The 21,037-nt window shown below is 54.9% G+C and overlaps 1 protein-coding gene and 1 pseudogene across 1 annotated transcript; both read right to left on the bottom strand.

Moving 5' to 3' along the window:
- Nucleotides 1-370: 370 nt before the first annotated feature.
- Nucleotides 371-21,037, bottom strand: part of LOC135292520 (zinc finger protein 420-like) — a 228,633-nt pseudogene continuing 207,966 nt past the window's right edge.
- Nucleotides 13,787-16,351, bottom strand: LOC135292473 (class I histocompatibility antigen, F10 alpha chain-like). The gene is made up of 3 exons (XM_064406674.1): nt 16,330-16,351; nt 15,366-15,431; nt 13,787-15,081 (listed from the first exon to the last, which is right to left on the bottom strand). The coding sequence occupies exons 1-3, from the start codon at nt 16,349-16,351 to the stop codon at nt 14,513-14,515; spliced, it is 657 nt and encodes a 218-aa protein (XP_064262744.1). The 3' UTR covers nt 13,787-14,512.

The raw sequence follows: 21,037 nt of genomic DNA, 5'->3' as shown, positions 1-21,037 counted from the left end.
AACGCTGCTGGAGCTCAGAGAGCCCTGGAGCTGGGAGCCTTCCCTGGGGAGCCTGGGCAGTGCCCCAGCAGCCTCTGGGGAAAAACCTTTTCCTGAGATCCAACCTCAGCCTGCCCCGACTCAGCTGCAGCCGTTCCCTCCAGTCCTGTCCCTGGGCACCAGAGGGAAGAGGTTCCCACAGCCCCAGCCAGGGACCCGCTCCCAAGGCTGTTGCCATGGCCACCAGGGCTGGGACCATCTGGGATGCTCAGTTTCCATGGGCCAGGGTTCAGGAATGGGATTCCCCAATTTCCTGCTCCCGCTAAAACCGTGCTGCTGCTCGCTGCCCTCCCGCCTCCCATGGAAAGAAAAAAAGGCAAAGATCCCAGGCTGGGATAAGAACAATTTACTGGGAACAGCAATGAGATAAGGAACAAACAGGAAAAAAAGCAATATTGATAACAGAAGGGATAAGAAAAACTATTTACAGGGAAAACTACAACATCACCACTGAGTGGCTCTTCCTGGCCACGTATTTCCTCCTGCCTGGAAAAAGGACACCTTTCTCCTCAGGGAGAGAGAGAGAGTCCCTTTCCTCCCCCTGGCAATGACCTGAGGTGGGAGTGAGTGTAATGACACGGCTCTAGCCAGACCCTCTTGTTCTTCAATCCCACATCAGGTCACTAGCAGGGGCAGGAAAAGTGACAAGTGTCTTCCCACCATGGATCACAGGGAACATGGATCAGCAAGTCTCTTCCCAATGCGGGTTCTCCAATGGGGGATGAAGCTGGAGCAGCACACGAGGCTCTTCCCACACTCAGGGCACTTGCAGGACTTCCCTTACTGGTGACTCTGTTGGTGTTTGGTCAAGTTAGAGCTGTGGGTAAAGCTCTTCCCACACTGGGGACACTCGTAGGGCCTCTCCCCACTGTGGATGCACCGGTGCCTGGCGAAGTTTGAGTTGCAGTTGAAGCCCTTTCTGCAGTCCGGGCAGCGGAAGGGCCTCTCCTCTGTGTGAATCCATTGATGCTGGAGGAGACTGGAGCTGGTCTGAAACCTCTTCTGACACTCGGGACAGTCATAGGGCCTCTCCCCGGTATGGATGTGTTAGTGAGTGATGAGCTCAGAGCTGCACCTGAAGCCTTTCCCACACTCCCCACACTCGTAGGGCCGTTCCCCAGTGTGGCTCCTCTGGTGCACGATCAGGCTGGTGATCCACCAGAAGCTCTTCCCACACTCCAAGCACCTGTGAGGCTTCTCCCCATCAGGAACCCACTCATGGACCACCAGCTCCAAGCTCTGGCTGAAGCTCTGTCCACCTTCCTGGCACAGGGTGGATCTTTACTCCTCAGAGCAACCTGGGCTGCGTTTGCAGCCCCTCCTCGTGCGGCATCTCCGGGGCTTTTCCTCCCCGTTGGGTTCCTGCGCCGTGGAGCCGCTCAAAACGGCCTCTGCCACGAGGTTCTGCCACGGGGTTTTGTCCTCCCTGCTCTCCATCCTCAGCTCCTGCTCTGGGGGAGGAAGGACAAGGACAGGATGGCATTTGCCTCCGGGCCACAGGCAAGGGCAAGGAGATGCCCCCAGGCTGTCCTGCAGCCGGGGCTGTGCTGGGCTGGGAGATGGAGCAGGAGAGAGGGGAAAGGGGCACTGACTTCCTCGTCACCTGCTTGCATGTTCTGGGGCATTTTCCTCACAGCCTCAATGGGGGTTGGCAATGGAAATCCTGGTTTGAGGAAAACAAAGGATGAGCACATTGAGTTTGAAGGTCCCTCTGCCCAAGTCACTCTCAACAAGTCACCAGCGACCTAGGCTCCAGAAAAACCTCCCAAACACCACGAGTCAGCCCGGAAAAACCCTCCCCAGGAGTTCCCTGTCCCTGCTCCCTCCCCTCTGGTGTTCCGGGACTCCCCTGTCCCAGCTGCTGGGGTCACGCTTGCATTGGGGGTCCCCCTTCTCCTCGGTGCCCGCCCTCCCCAGCCTGCTGGCAGTCCCAGCAATCCCAAAAGCTGCCCCCTCTTCGCTCCCCATTCAGGGCTGCCGGGGCTTTTTGGGCTCCCTTCTCCCCTCATTCTCTGCTCTGGGCTGCAGGGGCTCCAAGGAGTCCCCCCTGCCCCTCTCCAGCCTCTGCAGGCTCCCGCCAATGGCGGCGCTCCCCCCTCTCTGGGCTCCCCACTTTGGGCTCCTGGGGGACACAGGGCTCTGCTCCTCCAGGCTGCCTCTGCCGCCAGCCGCCACCGCCACCCCCCGATGTCCCCCCGAGGGGCCTTTTCCGCTCAGCCTTGCACTTCTTCATTCTCCAAACATCCCCCCAAAAAAATCCCAGCCCAGGGACCCCCCGGGATATCTGGGCCGAGCTCCCCCTCCCCGCTCACCAGCGCCATGGGGGCGATGATCCCACAGGTGGGGGCTGCGAATGCACGGAGGGCTCGACCGCGTGCTTCCTGCTGCTCAGCCTTGATCTGCCTCTGTTCCTTCCCTTCCTCTTCCTGCCCCTGGTCATCCCAGTCCTGAACCTTCTTTTTTGGCAGCTCAAAGTCGATCTTGGCCACCTTACATTTCACAAGGTGCCTCCTGAAGGTGACTGGGACATCTGACATCAAGGTCACTGTGATGTCCTTGGCACAGCCATGATGGAGGTGTCCCACCTAGGGAGAATCAGGGAGTCAAGACCAAACTGGAAGCACTGCCAAGGGCAGGACTGACAGCAAAAGGGACCGATGGGGTGAACACCTGTGCCAGGAATCTGCACCTCAGAGTGGATTTACATGAAGTTGGATAGACAAAAGTATGAACAGAAGGTGCCACCTCCCATGACATGAAGCCTTTTCTGCAAGGCTAGCAGCCTTGGCCCAGCCAAGCCAGGGACTGCATCTCCTACGTGGCACTGGAATGGGCTATCAGTGGCATGTGAGGGCTCCGTGCCAGCTCCTGGGCACACCAGGGCAGGGCTTGAGTGATGGGGAAAGGCAGAGGCAGTCCATGCTCACCTTGGGGGAGAACCGGAATGGGGCCTCTGCCTCCCACTCAAAGCGCATGACCATCTCGGCGTGGCTGGTGATGGTGAAGGTCCTGCAGTAGGGCTCCCAAACGTGACAGTCCCCAAACTGAATGTGATTCACTCTGACAGCTGTTAAGGAGGAGAGCAAGGGACCTCAGCATGCAGGGAGCTCCACCTGCCCCCGTCACGTGCACAGACACCTGCATGTTCAATGCTTCCTGGCTCCAAGCCTTTCCCCCTCTGCCAGGGAGTTCCCCAGGCAGTTCCACCACTTCCAGGGAAACACCCTGACACATCCCTAAGCCAGTGATGTGCAGCACAGCACACACTGCTCTGCATGCATGGCTGCCACCCCCAAATGGCCACCAAGTCCCATGGGTGACAGCCCAGGCCTGGCTAGAGGGAAGACATATATGATCAGATATTTTCCTCTTCCTTGCTCCACCTTGGCACTCTCTCCTCTTACCATCAATGATGTTGTCCTTCAGGCTGCCATCAGCATTCCTCTCCTCAGTGCCTTCCTCTAATCCATCGAGGGTGAATTCGCCCCGTGGCCTTCACCCACCAGTTCAATTATGGTCTTGTTAGAGTAGGTGTCCCCCACTAACACACCAATCTGCCTTTCCACACGTTGAGCCAGGGTGGGTTTGAAAATGGCATCAAACTCTGCCGATTGCCCGTGATTCAGAAGGAAGAAAGGCTTTGTGGACTTGCTCTCTGCACAGCAATGGAAATCAGAGTTAAGTGCTGCAGCTGTACTGAGGAAATATTTCCATAGGATATATGAGGAATAAGAGGTTGAAACCAGCTGCCTTCTAAGCAGTGGTTCTACCCCCAGTGGCTGCAGACCCTCTTCCTATGTTCACAAGCCTGCCACTCCCAGACACAGCACCACTTAAGCAGCTTAACCTCAGGCTGATGCCCAGCCCTCATTCCATCTGCTTCCCACCAGCTCCAGCCATATGGAAAGCTGAGCCAAAGAGTGCTTTCAGCTTCTGCTGGCTATCTGAGTGCTCAAGGGCTGTGTCTGCTCAGGCTGGTACCACGCCATGTGCAGCAAATACCTCAGAGGGTCCACTGAGGTAGTGACAGTCCCCCACAACTCAACCCACCACGTCTAGCAGAACAGAAGAACTTCCTGCAACTTCCTAGGAGGAAACCCTGCAAAAAGCCCCCGAGAAAAGGCTGGGAGACAGAGGGTCCAAGGGACAAAACTGTGCCTAACATGTGGCTGCTGCTCAGAGAAGCCAAGAGCAGGGCACACGTTTTCCCTCTGTGCATGATTGCACTTCATGGGAAATGAATTTACCGTTTCCAGCTGAATCCTCTTCCACATCTCCATTGTGGAACACCTTGACAGCAGTGGCCCTGCCTTTCAAGGAGAACATTCTGTGCTCATCCTCCAGGTGTAACATAAACTGAGAAAAGGGCACACAGAGCACAATGGTACTGGTGTGAATACAGGATGGCACGAGGCCTGACACTGCAGTGCTGCTGGTCCCACATGGGAGCCCAGAACCTCTCCCACTAGAAACAGCACTTAGCCCAAAAGTTAAATCAAACCAGCCAGGAAAAAAAGGGTGTTCAGAGGCATCGGGATAGAACTGACACAGAACCAAATGGGACAAAACGTAATTGGCAGGACGTAATGCAACCACAATTAAGTTTACTTAAAATGTACTAAAGTGGGCTGAAATACAATCTAATGGAACTGGGAAATCACACATGTCCATGAGAACAAAAGGTGACCTGAGAGACAGGAGGGAAAATAATCCACCACCTTTCTGGTGTTCAACTTATAGAAGAAAGATGGGACAGAAAATTTCAAAGAACACCCTTCTTAGAGAACAGACATCAGTCACTTGTTTCAAAAGAATTTCTGACACCTCCTCACAGGTCTGCCATGTTTTTTGGGACCCTTCCCCTGTGCCACAAGCACTTGTTCCCAAACCAGACCATCCCTTGAGCAGGTCCTCCTCACCTTGACAGGTATGATGCCATCATTACGGATGACCAGGGGCAGCATCTCTGAATCCCCCAGCCGGAGCCTCTTGCAGCACAGCACGGTGTTTCCCCTCTTGCTGCGAGCGCTTGGGCACACGACTGTCACCCGTGGCTCATGCCCCTTCCCACTGATGGTGAAGGTCAGGCTTTGGGGTTTAATTCCCACAGAGCTGCAGGAGAGGCACAGAAACAATTTCAGCTGGCACTAACCCATTTCTCAGTGGGCAAGCAAAGCTGCAAGGGTGACCCACTGTCTTTTCCCTGCCTGCTGTTCCTGTACCCCACAACACAGCCCCCCACCAGCCTCTTCCCAATCCACTCAGGGCCATTCACAAGAGGAATCTGCTCCAAAGAGCCAAAGCCTTCCACAATAACAGTTACAAATAACTTCACTTAATTGAATCATGCAGTACAGCAGGGAAATAACAAGGCACCTGATGAGATATGGCAAATCCCCATGCTGCAGTGAGATGAGACTTATACAACAAGAAAAAGCACAGCATGAAATCAGTCCAAAAGCAAAAAGGCAAAAAGAAATCATTGTCGTTCTCAAGAAAGATCTTTTCCAAGAACAGTAAAAAATACAATCGTTTATTAGCAGTTAGTCTTCTCTTGGTTCAGCCACTAAAGGGTTGAGGAAGGGAAGCTCAAAGCCCCAGTCCACAGGTCCCAGGGCAGAGGAACTGGGCTCCTCTTTCATACCAGCTCCAATCACTCTCATGAAAGAGCTTAATGTATGCCAGGGAGTCACGTCACAGAGGATCACTTAATTTTACAGAAACAAATGAGGAAAATGTGACTGCTGACTGCTGGCACAGAAACTGCTTCATCTAAGCCTTTGCCGTTGGAAACCCCCAGCTCAGCTGAAGCACATCTCAGTAACTTACAGCTGGCTACCTAGTATTTCCCTCTCTTCACAGTTCCTCACACAGGCTAAACCATCAGCCTCATGCTTCTGCTCTAAGAGTTCTTAGAGCCTCCCAGATCATCTCATGCCAAGTACTCTGCCTAAGGCTACTGAAAGCATTAGAGCTAACAAGAGGTCTGTGCCTTCCCAGTGGAGAGGCAGCTACCAGAGAGTATTTCACAGGCTCACTTACCTTTTTGGGATGACAAGGGAAGCCTTGAAAGTGCAGTTGTAGTTCTCCTCTGGTGGGGTGAAGGTCACCGTAGCAATGGCACAGGATGAGCCAGGAACAGACATCTTGACTGGATGTAACTTGAAAATGTTGTTGATAGGGCTTTTTGCCTTGGGGGAACCCAGAGAGCACTGTTAGGAGGAAACACCTTTCAACATGACGTGGTTTTATTCATAAATGCATTACTGAGAGCAGTCCCAGACAGTGTGTCTCCTTCCTGCCTCCCTGGGCAGGCTCCCTCCCTCCCGGGGAATGCTGACCTTGTGCTAAAGCAGTGTATGTTTTGAGGGCTGGCAGCTGCACCCACCTCTATGGGAGGTGGGCACTGCACAGAAAACCCTGCAAATAACCTAGAGCTGGCCTTCAAAGAGAAGGAAAAGCCAGGGAGCCTGAGGAAATGCTCTGCTTTGAGCCCTGGCATGTCAGTTCATAACAGCCCCTCTCTGCGTGTGCTTCCAAGAGAGGTTCAGAAGGACTCACTTCTCCCATCAAAGACCCAGCGGTTTGAGCCAAAACCTTGCCCCAGACATGCAGAATTCAACACAACTGCTCCCTGGCTCTGCTGCTCTCCCCTGCAGTTTGACCTGCACTGAGCTAGCCTAGTCGGGGCCACAGGCAGCAATGCATCTGGAGAACAAAACAGGCTCTCACACGGCCCTTAGAGGGCAGCCACCACCTTGGCCTCCTGTTCTTACCTCTCCAGGCAGGGGTTCGATGGAGAGCACCACATCGCATGGCAGACAGCTTGCGTTGTAAATATTGAAATGAGCTTCAGCCTCTTGCCCAACCTGAGCCTTGCTGAAGATGAATCTGTTCTCATCAGTGACAAACAGGCTGGCGCATTCCACCGACTGCAGCTTGTGCTCGAGGTCGGTGCTGCTGCAGATCAGGTACTCCTCGAAGATTAATGTGACATCCTCGACGAGTGCTGTGAACACACCAGAGGGATGAGCAGGGAGAAGCCTCCCTGATGGATTTATCTGGACTTTGCTGGCCTCTCAGAAGGCTTGATAAGCCCTTTCTGCCCGGGTGACTGCTAAACCTAGTATTGGGTAGGGGAGCTGGCTGGGAGGATGGAGCTCAGTCAGCCTCAGTCTTAGAGAGCATTGCTTTCCTTTTATCCTTCCTTCCATGTTGGAACCCAGGACATCTCTCTGGATGCCCTGGATGTCTCACAGCCCTGGCAGGGGCTCGGACACCCTGGCAGGAAGCCAAAGACACCTGGAAATTCGATCTTAATTCATGGAGCAAATTGCCAACCTTATATGAAGAATTACAGGCCACAAAAGTTTAAGTAGCATAGTAGTAGCAATCACAAGAAGAAGGGAAATTTTTGGAGCACTGTACAGGGGGGTTTTGAACCTTGTACAGGGGGGTTTGGAATCCTGTACATGGGGGTCAGGAGTTCTAAGATGGAGGGATTTGGGCGTGCCCTGTCCTTCTTCTTTCTTCTCCTTGGCATCCATGTTCAGGATGACGTTGGCACGTGTGGATTGGTTCATCGTGAAGGTGCACTTGCTAACAAGGATGAAAAGTACTGGAAATAGAAGGTAAATATCTTCTACGTAGTTTTCACTATAAAAGAGACAACCGCCCCGTGGGCGGGAGAGAGTGCCCTTGGCTGTCTTGCTGATCAGACCTCGGCTGGACAGACAGAAAAGCTTTGTAGATAAGAAACAATAAACACAACCGAAGACCGAAAAAGCAAGAGTCCAGACTCCTTTTTCAAAGCGCGGCCTGCCCAGAACCACCTTTTCCCGTGCTGGGGCACAGACAAGTAACGGCCGACCCCAACAGCCCCTTATGGCCCCTCATGGCCCCTCACAGCCCCTCATGGCTCCCTCACAGTTCTCCATGGCCCCTCATGGCCCTTCTTCGTCTCTCACAGCCCCTCACATTTCCCCATGACCCCTCACAGCCCTCACAGCCTCTCACAGCTCATGACCCCTCATGGACCCTCAAAGTCCCTTATGGCCCCTCACAGCCTCTCATGGCCCTTCACAGCCCCTTACAGCCCTTCATGACCCCTCACAGCCCCTCACAGCCACTCATGACCCCTCACAGCCCCTCAGAGAAGAGGAGCACGAGGCTGGTGAGGGGCTTGGAACACAAGCCATATGAGGAACGACTGAGGGAGCTGGGATTGTTTAGCCTGGAGAAAAGGAGACTCAGAGGTGACCTTATCACTCTCTTCAACTTCCTGAAGGGTGGCTGTGGTGAGCTGGGGGTCGGTCTCTTCCTCCGGGCAACAACAGATAGAACAAGAGGACACAGTCTCAAGCTGCACCAAGGGAGATACAGGCTAGACTTAAGGAGGAAGTTTTTCACAGAAAGAGTGGTCAAATACTGGAATCATCTGCCCAGGGAGGTGGTGGAGTCACCATCCCTGGATGTGTTTTAAAAAAGACTGGATGTGGCACTTGGTGCCATGATCTAGTTGAGGTGTTAGAACATGGGTTGGACTCGATGATCTTAAAGGTCTCTTCCAACCTAGAGATTCTGTGATTCTGTGATTCACAACCTCTCATGACCCCTCACAGTCCCTCACAGCCCTTCATGGCCCCTCATAACCCCTCAGAGCCCCAGGCACGGGGGTGCCCCCAAAGGAGAAGGGGTCGCGTCCTGCTTGTCTTCTTTAATTTCAGTCCCTTCCCAGCGACCAGTAAAGAAAGGCTGAAATGGAGCCTTTCCCCAGCGTTTCCCTCAGGGTTAATTGTGGGCTGAAGCTGTGTGCTGGCGCTGGCCCGAGCACCAACATCCCTGCAGCCGCCAGGCCTTTGCTGTCCCCCCGTGTCCGTCGCTGTCCCCGAGTCCCGCCCGGCTCTGGCAGCAGCAGCAGCCGCAGCGCAGCGGGCGCCGGCCCGGCCCAGCCGGGGCTCCCGGGCAGGAGCAGCAGCAGCGCCGGCCCCTTCCCGCCTGCTCCTGCCTCGGCTCCCAAGGGCTTTTCCAGCTGAATCCTGGAGTAGAGCAACCAGCACCCACACACAGCCCTGACTCCTCAGGGCCTGCCTGTGCTGCCCTGACCCAGCCCTCAGAGGAGGAAAAGATCGCGTTCCAGAGCTGTTTTCAGCACTGTTTTACTCACCCTGAGCTGACAGCAGGAGGCTGCTGGTGCCTTTGCCCTGGGAATTGGAGATCATGGCTGCTCTTGACCCTCTTCTGTTTGCCACCTGAATTTTATCAGTACAACTGCACTTGCCTCTTTCAATCACTGCTACCAACTGTGCTTTTGTGATGGTGAACCCCGTGTTTTTGTCACAGGCATCATGATTAGCAGAGATTGAAATGCTCACAAGTCTTTAAGCACTAAGTCGAGGGGAATTAAAGCCTCACCGAGCACTCAAACACGGCCCTGTTGCTGGTGCTGTTGAAATAGAATCAACTTACAGAGACCATCACAGACATTGCCTCTGGAGTGGCAAATCAAATGAAAAAATCGACCAGGAGAAAGAAGAAACAGAACTTGACTGGCTTCCTTGGAGCAGCAGAAAATGGAGATGCCCAGAGGTATTTCCAGCTGCTGCTGATCCCAGTTGGAGGCCAGCCCTCTGCAGAGTCCCAGCAGGAACTGAGCCCAGCCCAGGGAGTTCCCTGAGTGTCCTGGAGATTCTTTCTCTGCATTCAGTCAGGCTTGCATTCCCCAGCAAGTCCCCAACAAAACCTCCTGTTTTCTTGGGTTAGAACAGGCACCATGAAAAACTCCCCAATGGCACAACTCCCCAGCCCACAAGGAAAAGAAAGGACAAGTCAAGTAATCCAAACATTTCTCTTGCTTTGCTGCACTCACGGTATGGAAAGCCAAGAGAAGCTGCAGTTGGAGGCACATCTTGTGACAGAAGCTCAACCTTGTTCTCCAGGAAAGAAGGTTCTTGAAAAGAGCAGACAGGACTGTGGAGAAGATTCCTGGAAAAGTGAAACAGCTTTCCAGAAGTGAAATGAAAATGGAAAGGCACAATGTGAGATCTTTTCCTCTATTTATTTCTATGCTCCCTTTTTCTATGTTGCACTACTTCTCCATGCCATGAGTTCCAAATGCATCTCACCTCTCCGATCGATGGCTTAGCGAGTTTTAGACACTCTAAAATACCACAAGCTACACACAGTTTGCCTCGCGCTGGTTTTGCTGGAAAGCTATGCCAGAGCCATAAGTGCAGTGCTTGGGTCAGAAACAAATCCTGCAGGCAGGGAATGTGCCCTGCCAGTGTTGAGCCTCAGCAGGGACAATGCACAGCAGCAACCGAGGGTTTTCCCCGTGCCCCGTGCAGGAGTCAGGACTCTGGATCTGGGCTCAACACAGCGAAGTTCCCGTGTTTGGACAGACTCAGGGGCTGCCCCGGGGTGCGGGGCCAAGCGTGGAATGGACACATGGACAAATGGCCCCAGGTCTTGCAGCAGCGAGTCTACGGCCCTTGCCATGTCTCTCTTGTTCCTCCTCTCCCTCTGCCGGTGTCCCGCACTCTGTCTCGGTGCCCCGCAGCCACTCCCAGTGTGCCTGCCCCGGCCCGTCCCTCTCCCCGTGCTGGGCAGGGCCATGTCCCCAGCCCATCCCCGGCCCCAGGCATCCCGCCGCGGTCTCGCCTCACCCCGGCTCTCGCCGTCCTGGCTGTGGTGCTACTGGGCAGGCATCAGTGCCTGGGGCCGGGGCGGCATCGCCTCACTTTGGCTGCGCCTGACCTGAGCCCGGCCCCGGCCCCCATGTGGGCTCCAGTCCTGTTCCCGGCCCCAGCTCCTCCTGGGGCCCGCGGAGGACACACGCAGCGCGGCCGCTCCCACCGCCTCTGCTGCGGCTTCCCCGGGCCGAGCTCCGCCGTTCGGCAGCGTGGCTACCGGGGCCCGGGGTGGGTGGGGACGGCCGGCCTGGGGTGGTCAGGGGCCGTTGCTGGCCCTGGGCCGAGTGCTGACAGCCGCATCCCGCCCGCAGGGAAGGCGCAGGAGGCACTGCAGGAGCAGTAATGGCTGGGTTTGCTGCTGGGACCCAGCGGCTTTGGCAGCGTCTGCTCGGGAACACAGGTCTTGGGCGGCACCCCGGTGAGCGGAGGGGCTGGCAGCAGGCAGAGGAGGAGGAGGAGGAAAAGGCCGGGGTGCGGTGGGGCGGGCAGCGAGCTCAGCCTACTGCTGCCCCTTGCTTGCAGGTGGCCATCAATGCATGCCATGGGATGGCATCCGGCACTGGGGCGAGCTGGTGAGTGAGCGGGGCCAGCGGCACAAGCCGGGCCGTGCCGGGCGGGGAGGAGCCGGGGCCCGGCACCGTGGAGCTACCGGGAGCCCTGCAGGGAGAGCAGGCGTGGGCTGAGTGGGGCGTGCAGAGCATCCCGGGCTGGCTGAGGGGTCCCAGAGCCCTGGCACGGCCTCAGCCCCACTGACGGCATCGCGCTCCTCCCGCAGCCCGACGGCACCAGCACGCCCCTGGAGATCGTGCTGCTGGCCAAGGTGTCCTGTGGCTGTGCTGGTGTCATTCAGCTCCTGGAGTGGCTTGAGCTCCCCGACAGCTTCTTGCTGGTGCTGGAGCGTCCGGAGCGGTGCCAGGAGCTCTCGGATTTCCTGGCGGAGCGGAGGTTCCTGCCGGAGGAGGAGGCGCAGGGGCTGTTCCACCAGGTGCTGGAGGCCGTGCAGCACTGCAACAGCTGCAGGGTCCTGCACAGGGACATCAAGCCTGAGAACATCCTGCTCAACCTGGCCAGCAGGCAGCTGAAACTGATTGACTTTGGCCGTGGCACCTTCCTCCAAGACACAGCCTACACCCAGTTTGCTGGTGAGGCCTGCCAGGGGATGGCCACAACTCCCTAAAAACACCTCCCGATGTGAAATATAAAGCTGTGTTTTGTGTCAGGTACATACAGGCAATGTGTATATCTGTGATTGTGATATGTGTGGAAACTGACCGTGGGACAGTTATGAAGACAATTCTAATAAATAACTGAGGAAGTAAAGCATGGAAGAAGGCCTTTGAACCTATCCTTTGTTTGCAATTAACCTTTATAAGTCTTAAGTTGATTTAGGAGCATTCGAATTAAAGCTTTAAGGATGTTGCTGTTTGACAGGAACTTTCTGCTTCTAGCTAAAAAGAGTTTGCAATAATAACCTTTTGAAGTATAATTTCAGAATAATGCTTGTAGTAAGGATCTTTGAAACTATAGCTTTAGAATATATCAAAAGGAAAGATGCTTATCTCGACACCTTAACAAAATATGCAAAAGCAGCTTGAGAACGGAAGATGAACATCCACTCAAGGATTGATAGTTTTGACCAAGGGAAGCTGGACATCACTGGTATGAGATTTATAGTCCTTGCAATTCAAAGATGAACCCGCATATGGACCCTGGACCTCACCAGCTGAGAGACTTCTTTCTTCTTTCAGAAGCTGGACCCCACCATCTGGGGATACTCCTTTCTGAGATACATCCTGAGAAAAACTAAATCACAATAGTGTATAGAATTGTGACGCAAACATTTGGAATAGAAACGGCTGAAAAAGCTTATGAAAACCCCTATAAATATCTGTAAGCCCCAACTATCGGTGTGCAGTTGGAGGGAAAATTCCCCCCACTGTACCCAGCGCTGTATTGCTCATACTTTACCATATTAATTAATAAATTGATTGCTGCTTGAGTATTGGCCTAGTCAAGCTTCTTATTCATATCACCAGGGACCCCCCGATGTCCCCCTGAGGGCCATCTGCGGCTCGGCTTTGGAGCTCTGCAAGCTCCAAACATCCCCCCAAAAAAATCCCAAACCCAGGGACCCCCGGGATACTTGGGGCGAGCTCCCCCTCCCCAGGCACCTGCGGGATGGGGGGCGATGGTCCCGAGCTGAAGCTGCTGCGAGTGCAGAGAGAGCTGAAAGCACGCGGTGCTTCCTCCAGCTGGCTCCAGCTCCTCCTCTGCCTGCTCCTCCTCCTCTCTCTCTCTATCTTCCTCCTCCTCTATCCCACCGTCTTTTTCCTCCTCCCTGGCCAACGGGAATGGGCTGGGTCACTCCCAAACCAATCTGGGGGAGTAGAGGTTTGGGGGCAACAATGGGAAAGGGGTGGGAGAGGGGGCACAGGGGGAGGTGAGACCCACTGAGGGTCCTCCAGGTTACCCCAGGACCCCTAAGCCCCATCCCAGCCCCCCCAGTTCCCTCCGCAGTCCCAAATGAGGGGGGGGCTCAGCCCAGGACCCGCCGTCCTTCAGGGCTCCTCCGAGGGCAGTAAATGGGAGAGTTCCCAGCTCGGAGAGGCCCCAGCAGAGGAGGGGACCTTGTCCCTCCTTGAGACCCTTTAAGGCTCTTCAGACCCCTTTGAAGGGGACATTTTTAGGATTTTTCTGGGGGGATCTCAACACTACTAGGGTGTTTTTTCCACCCCATTTTAGGGTGTTTGAGAGGACGCAGCCCCACAAGCCCCTTTTAAGGGGGGAATAATGACAGCTTTAAGTGACATTTTTATGGGACCCCACCCTCCATTCCAAGCTCCAGTAGGGGACATTTTGCCCCCCAGGGTGGATTTTTGGGGTTCTCTCTACCATCGCTGCTTTAAGGGCTCCTGCTATGGTCAGGTCCTACTATAAGTCCCCTTAAAAGGGCAACACCACTCCCATTGATTCCGACAGCGGAGCCCGGGGAGGGGTTGGACATCCTGGGAAGGTTGGGGGTCCCAGGGGGGTTTGGGGGTCCCAGGAGGGTTTGGGGGTACCTGGGTGATGGTGATGGGGACTCTGTGCTGGGCATAAACTGTTGTGAGGGGTTCCCAGGGGGGTTTGTGTATACTGGGGGTTTTTGAGGTCATGGTGGAGTTTTGGGGGTTCCCAAAGGGAGTTTTCAGGGGTCCCAGAGGGGGGGATAAGGCGATCCCAAGGGGAATGCAGGGCTGTTTTGGGATACCTGCTGGCGACGGAGATGGGGATCCCATGCCAAGTATGTACCTTCTCAAGGGGGTCTGGAGGGGTGTTGGGACGTCCTGTGGGAATTTTGATGTCCTGAGAAGGTTTGGGGGGGTCTGTATGGGGTTTTGCAGTCTTGGGGAGCTTTTGGAGAGGCTAGGGATGATATTGGGGTCCCAGGGAAGCTGGGTTGTTCCAGGAGGTTTGGGGTTCCTGGGAGGCTTTGTGGGTACCTGGGCGATGCCAGTGACACAGCTGAGGCCTCGTGCTGGGAATGAACCTTCTCACTGAGCATGGGCAGTGCCAGCGTGTTCAGGGAGATCCTGGGTGACCCGGGGGGGTGACCCCTAACCCCAGGGGACCCCAAATGCTAAGGGACTCCCCTCAGTGCTGGATCTGCTGCAGGCAGGGAGGCACCAGCACTTGGACCCCAGCCCCCACCATCACAGAGGGGCTGTGGAAGAAATCAGGGGGGGCACAGACAGGTCGGGGGGGACCCCCAAAGTCCTGGGAATGGGGGAACACAGGGGAACTCACAGAAATCCCCACTGGGGACTTAGGGGTGACCCAAGGAGGAGTTTGGGGGGGCTGGATGGGTCATAGGGGGATCTCCAAGCGTCTGGGAAGGGGAGAAGAACAGGGTGACCCCCAGGTTGGGTTTGGGGAGAACCAGATTGGAGCTTCCAGACACCAAATCCAATGAGGATAACAATGCTGATGGCAGCACTGACAGACACAGCGACCACCAGGGTGAGATTCCTGCTGGATTCCAGCTCTGGGAAGCATGGCATGGTTAGGAGGGGAGGGGAACCCCCATCCCACTGCTCCACAGTCCCAAATTCCCAGTTCCCACATTCCATGTTCCCAGCCTCAGCCCAGGAGCAGATCCCAGGCTCTGGCATTCCGGGATGCTCCGCCCGGCGCAGGGGCTGCTCCTGCTCCTCCAGCAGCGCTTCGATCTTGCCCAGGTGTGGAACGATCCCTGATTTCATCCCCTTCATCCAGCTGGTCCCAATGTTGCTGGGGTAGAATCTGTATGCGCGGCAGGACAGTGTCAGGATCCCGTGTTCCACTTTTCGGGACACACGGACATCAGGGGGCTCTGGGATGGGGTAACGGTGAGATGCATGCATGGAATTCCATGGCAGTGGGACAGGGCTGAGATCTCCCCATGGAATTCCATGGCAATGGCATGGCAGTGAGATCCATCTACAGAATTCCCATGGGAACGGGACAACAGTGGGATTCAACCATGGAAGTCCCATGGGAATGGGATGACAGATCTATCCATGGAATTCCCTTGGTAATTCCCATGTTGGCAGATTTTGTCCTCTCAAATCCCGCATTCTCAATTCCCACATTCCCATGGGAACTCTGCCCTCCCACCTTTACACTGCAGCTCCTCCCGCCCATATCTGACATATTTCTGGAGCCACTCCACGCAGCTGTGCCCTGGGGAATTTGTTCATTCCTCGGGCTCCATCTCCCGGATCCCCATGGCAGTCCCACAGTTGCCATGGCAGCCCCAGAGATGCCCCAGGCGCGGCTGCCCCCGCTCAGCCCCGCTCTGGCTGTGCCGCTCCCGCAGCACCTGCAGCTCCCCGGTGGCCCCGTGCCGGTGCCGCTCATTGTGCCGGCTCTGTCTGTGCCGAGATCCCGGCTCGGCTCCAGCTGCCACCCCCGGCGGCTATGGCAGTGCTGGAAGGGGATCCCATCCAGAGACCCCATGGACACCAACCGGGGGAACCCCGGGCCGGGCTCCAACAGTACCACGGGCAGGGAACACAGGGGCAGGAGAACTGGGGGGGGACAGGAGGCTCTCAGTGCCCGGCAAAGAGGTAAAAGGGTGTCTCGTTTCTCAGGAATAGGGGTGCAGGAGGGTGTCAGTGGGGTGAGGGAAATGGGGGAAGGCAGGGACATGGAGAGGTAGAAGGGAATTCCAGGGGGTCCTTGAGCTCAGGAAAGGGGAGTCCAGGGTGGGGACACCTGGGATGTTGGGAAAGGGGGGTTCAGGAGGTCTCTGGTTTTGCAGAAAGGAGGGGCTAGGGGCTGGGAAAGGCGGGAATGGGGTTCCAAGGTGTTCCAGGCCGTCAAACCCACGGCAAGTCTGCAGGCTGGGAGCCATGGATGGCCGGGAAAATGGGGAGCAGAGGGTCCTGATGTCTGGAAATGGGGGATTCAGGAGGGTCCCTGTGCAGGATAAAGAGAGCAAGGGGGTCCCGTGCCAGGGGTCCCACCCCCCTCTCTCGCCAAGGAGTGCCCCCAGTCCCAGCGCTGCAGCCATCGTGCTGCTCCTACTCCCTCCCAGCATGATCCCAGTATGGTCCCAGTACAGCCCAGTCACTCCTACTCCTGGCATCCCCTCTCTGCATTCCGCCCTGTCCCGGCTCTATCTCCACTCCTCCCGTGGGCTGCGAGGGCTTTGGAAACGGGGGAGGAGGAGGAGGGAGGGAGGAAGAGGTTGAGCGGGAGAGGAGAGAGGGAACCACGCCGCTCCGGCGCTTCCTGAACCCGCAGCGCCCTCCTGCCAGGGAGCTGTGCAGAGCCACAAGGTCCCCCCGAGCCTCCTCCTCTCCAGGCTGAGCCCCTTTCCCAGCTCGCTCAGCCCCTCCGGCTGTTCCAGCCGGGACAGAACACCAGTGCTACACAGAGAGCAAGGGACAGACCTGACAGAGGTGCCTCTAGCACCACATTTTAGGCTTTCGCTAATACTTACAGAAAGACTCTTCACAAAGTTATGGCAGTAGTTCAAGTGACAATCTCCTTTGAAAATCACTGCGGCCCGGCCCCGGCCCGAGCCCGCCGGAACCCGCCCGGCCCCGCCCGAACCCGGCCCGGCCCCGCCCGAACCCGGCCCGGCCCCGCCTGAACCCGGCCCGGCCCCGCCGGAACCCGGCCCGGCCCCGACGTTCGGGCGCCGCAGTTGCCTGGTAACCGCGCGGGCGGCAGCGTCTGTGACAGCGGCGCGGCCTCAGTTGCCTGAGAACACGGCCCTGGCTGGGTGTGCGCAGCCTGGGCTCGTACAGGCAGCTACACTGCGCGATTCGCCGAGTGAATTGTTCGCGGAGCATTGGTCTCTGCAAGTGAGTCCTTTGAATTCGCGGAGCATTGTGCCCCGCTGAGAATTCCTGAACGTGCAGAGCATTGGCCTCTGCTAGGAGTCCTCAGTTCGCGGAGCATTGGTCTCTGCAGAGGATTCCTCAACGTGCAGAGCATTGGCCTCTGGAAAAGATCGTGAATTTCCTTTGAAGGTAAAGATTGACTAAAGTTGAACTGTTTGGTTTTGTCTCATGTGCGCTCTGAGAGAGAAGGCCAAAGGGAAATACAGGATGGGATAATGCCAGTCTTCTGCTGCAGCAGTTCAGTGGCATGCACAGCTGAGTGGATGAACAATAGTTCATCTACTGATGAGGTTTTTTTTTGCACTGAAGAAATGCAACATTTTCTAAATGTACTCATCTATACTTTTTTTCCCCTATAGTGATTGCTTAAACTGCTTCAAGGTGAATGAGTTCTGTTCAAGTTTCCGTGGGTTGTTATCATCTGGTTATTAAAATTATTAGGGAGAGGCCTCTGAATTGAGGTACAAACGAGGCAATTTGCCAAAGTCAGTAGTCTGGATTTTATGGAACAGTAAATGTGAGGAAGAGAGAGAAAGGAATAGAAAAAGGGGGGGTGGGGTGAAGGGGGTGGAGATGGGGTTGGGAAGAGGGGGAAGAAAGAGAATGACAGAGATAGATTAAGTAAAAAAATATCACCATTCCATGGATCCCATTGGCATACCGTAAAATCCTCTTCTGGTCTTCTCTGTGGTGAGGTATTGCAAAATGTAAGATTCCAATGGATTAATGCAGATTTGGGCAAGGTGGGACCTCCCAGGTACCTCCCTGGGGTGGGGCAAGTTTGACTGTCTATTGCTACTTTAAAGTAATATAAAATCTTCAGCACCAGTATATCCTTTGAGTCTGCCATGAATTGGGTTGTGGATTTTCAGATCTGTTGTGTTACTTTGCATGCCCTGCAATCATCTGGTGCAAGGCCTCAGGAATGGGTCTGGGGACACAGTGGAGGTCTTTGATGGGAGGTTTGTGTGCAAACCTGGCCTCAGCAGAGGAGTCTGTGGCTATGACTTGCCCAGCCTGAAGGCAGACAGAGCTGATTTTCAGGAGAGCTGCTGGCTTTGGCTTTGTTGTGGATCTATTTTTCTCCCTTGGCCTTGTTCACTTCTGCCCAGACCTGAGCTAATGGGACAATAGTGTCACCTTTATCTTGTCTCAAGTTCCCTTGTGGGGCTGAACTCCCTGTCCCAAGTTCCAGTCAGGAGGCATTTTCAGGGAAGGGTGGGCTTGGGTGCTCTCAGCTTCTTTATAGAGTTTTGTCACAGTGGGCAAAACGTCCTTTATAGCAATATTTAAGCCATGAACCATAACATTGCAGTCTCTCCCAAGTCCAGTGAGAAGCAGCTGAGAGAGCAGGGGGTGTTTAGCCTAAAGAAGAGGAGGCCCACTCAAGCTGATTTTAAGTAATATTTAAGCTACAGCTTTGTCTGCTCTAAGCATTATTAATGTTCAGCTTTTTAGCTCCAGGTTTCAGCAAGATCCATTTTTGAATTGCACAAGGTGGTCATCTATTTCAAATAAAGTCCAACTAGAGGCCTAACAATACTAGCTACTTATGCCAAACAAGCACTTAGCTACTTTCAAATGATATAAAATCTTTAGCAGCAGTATATGCCTTGAGTCTGCCATGAATTGGGTTCTGGATTTTCAGAGTTCCATTGTTGCTCCTTCCAGTTTTGCTGAGGCCTTGTCATTCCTCTGTGACATCCTCCCTTCAGAATGGCTTCTGGATTCCCAAAAAAGACACCAACACCTCGTCTTTTGCAGAGGGAAAGACTGCAGCCTAACACTGTGAGTAGCCACTGGGGCTGTGCTCAGGCTGGCAAGTGCCCTGGTGTCCCTGGTGTCCCTGCCCCTGTTGTCCAGCAGCGCTGGGAAGCTGCAGAGCCCCTGCCCAGCTCTTTGTGCTGTGCTGCTGTTGGTGGGGGCTGTCCTGGTGCAGGAGGGAACACTGTGTGATGTTTCAGGGACAGCCCAGCGCCTTGCCTGGCTGTGCCACGGGAGCCAAGTGAAAGCAATGTGCAGCTGAAGCCCTCAGCATGTGCTTCTGTGCTGCCCTTTGCCACAGGAATTCCTTCTGTCAGGCTGGACACTGCCCTGTGCTGCTGTGACCAACCTGCCCTTGGGCACCTGGGCATGTGGGGGGGAGAGCTCAAACTGTGCCCAAAGCCTTGAGAGCCACGGCTGGTCCCAGCCAGAAGAGCTCCCAAAGCAGCAGTTCTCTCTCAGCTCCTGGGTGGGCACAGCTCCAGCCCTGCAGGCAGCACTGCAGTCAGGGCCACCAAGGTGCCTTGCTGTCTGGAGCTCACTTGGCTGAAGATGCCCCAGTGCTGAGGCTCTGGCAAGGAGATCCCTGTGTTTTCTTCTCTGGAGGGCTCTGTCAGCCCAGACAGAGAAAACAAATGCTCATTAACAGAGAGAGCTAAAACTTGGACACATTCCTGTGCACCTCCCTCTTGGTACAGCTTTTCTTTCTTGCTTCTCTTGGACTCAGCCAGCAGTGCTGTCTCCTGCTGTGAGTTGTGAGTGTTGTGCAGGGATGGAGTTGGGGCAGTTCTGGGAGCTCCTTCCCACTCTCTGTAAAGGTCACTGCCTCAATCCTATGAAACATAAGAGGAAAACAAATGGCCAAAGAGCAGAAATCCCCAAACATGTCACATCAGATCACAGAGAGACTAATGGGCCACAGCCATGTGGTTGGAGTATGTGTATTGCACCCTGTATTATTAATTTATTCTTGCTATGCATTTCAGCAAGTAACTTCCAGGGCTTCCAGAACTATCCTAGTGGCTGTGATCACAAATTATTTGCCAGTGCCACTTGCTCAAGAAGTGCCTTTCTGAACAAGCACATCTCTGAGCTGCTTGCTGATATGTTTTTGGTTGTTTTTTTTTTTATTTGTTTTGCCTTCCAGCTGCTTCCCTCTAAGTTCCAGCAGGAGAAGTTTGTCAGCACGCAGAAGGAGGCCAGCACTGGGGGGAGTATTCTGCCCAGAATTGGCCCATGGATAGACCTGAGCAAGACTGGTCCAAAGGTAGCCTTTTCCTGCTCTTTTCCTTTCTGTTTGATGGCAAGTTTGAAGAGGGTGTGTGCTTGTGACAGGCTTGCCTCCAGCAAAACACCTCAGTGTCCAGGTGCTGTTGTCATTGCAAGCTGCTGGCAGTGGTGGACTGGGAGTCCTGATGTGCACTGAGGCAACACAAATAACCTCTGCTGCAGCTGCTGGGCTGTGCTGGAGTGTGGCTGCCATTGCTAAAACAATGGGGGAAGGCTGGGGACACAAAGGCACAACATTGCCATGTGCCATTCCCCTGCTGAAGGAGCCACCTCTTGCTTTGGTGTGGTCACCATCAAATGCTCGGGGTCACAGGATTCCCTCCACAGTGGCAGCGTTGGCCTTGGAAGGCTGAGGACCTGCAGGAATTCCTACAGATTTAACAAAACCAATTGCATTCCTGCTTTGGGTTGGAACAATATGTTGGACCCTGACGGGGTGTTAGATTTTGCAGGCTGCCAGATGTGCAGGGGACTGGCCCTGGGCAGAGGGGAATGGATGTGCTTTCTGTGGATCAGTGCCTCCTTAGAGGTGTGTTTCAAGTTGCTTTTGTGACAGGACTGGCTCAGTAGAAAGCACAGTCCAAAGGAGCAGGTGATCCAGGTGGGCTGTTGAGCAGGAAACTGGCAGTAAGACACATGGAACAAAGTGGTTCAGGATTGCCCTGGAGAGGGGCCTTGTGGAGAAAGAAAGGTGGAGAAATCAAAAGAGCAGCTTGGCTTGAGCCTGCTGGAAGCTGATCAAGCAGTTCTTGATCAGCTCCGAGCAGAGGTGGGTGAGGCACTGTTTGCCCAGTGTGTCCTGGGCAGATGTGCTCCCCCAGAGTCTGCACTTCACTGGGGATCAGTGTAAGATTGTCCTTCATGAGCCTTCCTCCCAGCAGC

The sequence above is a fragment of the Passer domesticus genome, unplaced genomic scaffold (assembly GCF_036417665.1).
Source record: "Passer domesticus isolate bPasDom1 unplaced genomic scaffold, bPasDom1.hap1 HAP1_SCAFFOLD_37, whole genome shotgun sequence".
NCBI lineage: Eukaryota > Metazoa > Chordata > Aves > Passeriformes > Passeridae > Passer > Passer domesticus.
This window is presented reverse-complemented; position numbering and strand designations above follow the sequence as displayed.

Coding starts and splice junctions, on each gene's coding strand:
- LOC135292473 (XM_064406674.1), bottom strand. CDS start 16,351: ATGCAGAGAGGGGATGCCAGGA. Junction 15,432..16,329: donor GCAGAGAGGGGATGCCAGGA/GTAGGAGTGACT, acceptor CAAATTCCCCAG/GGCACAGCTGCGTGGAGTGG. Junction 15,082..15,365: donor GGAGGAGCTGCAGTGTAAAG/GTGGGAGGGCAG, acceptor ACCCCATCCCAG/AGCCCCCTGATGTCCGTGTG.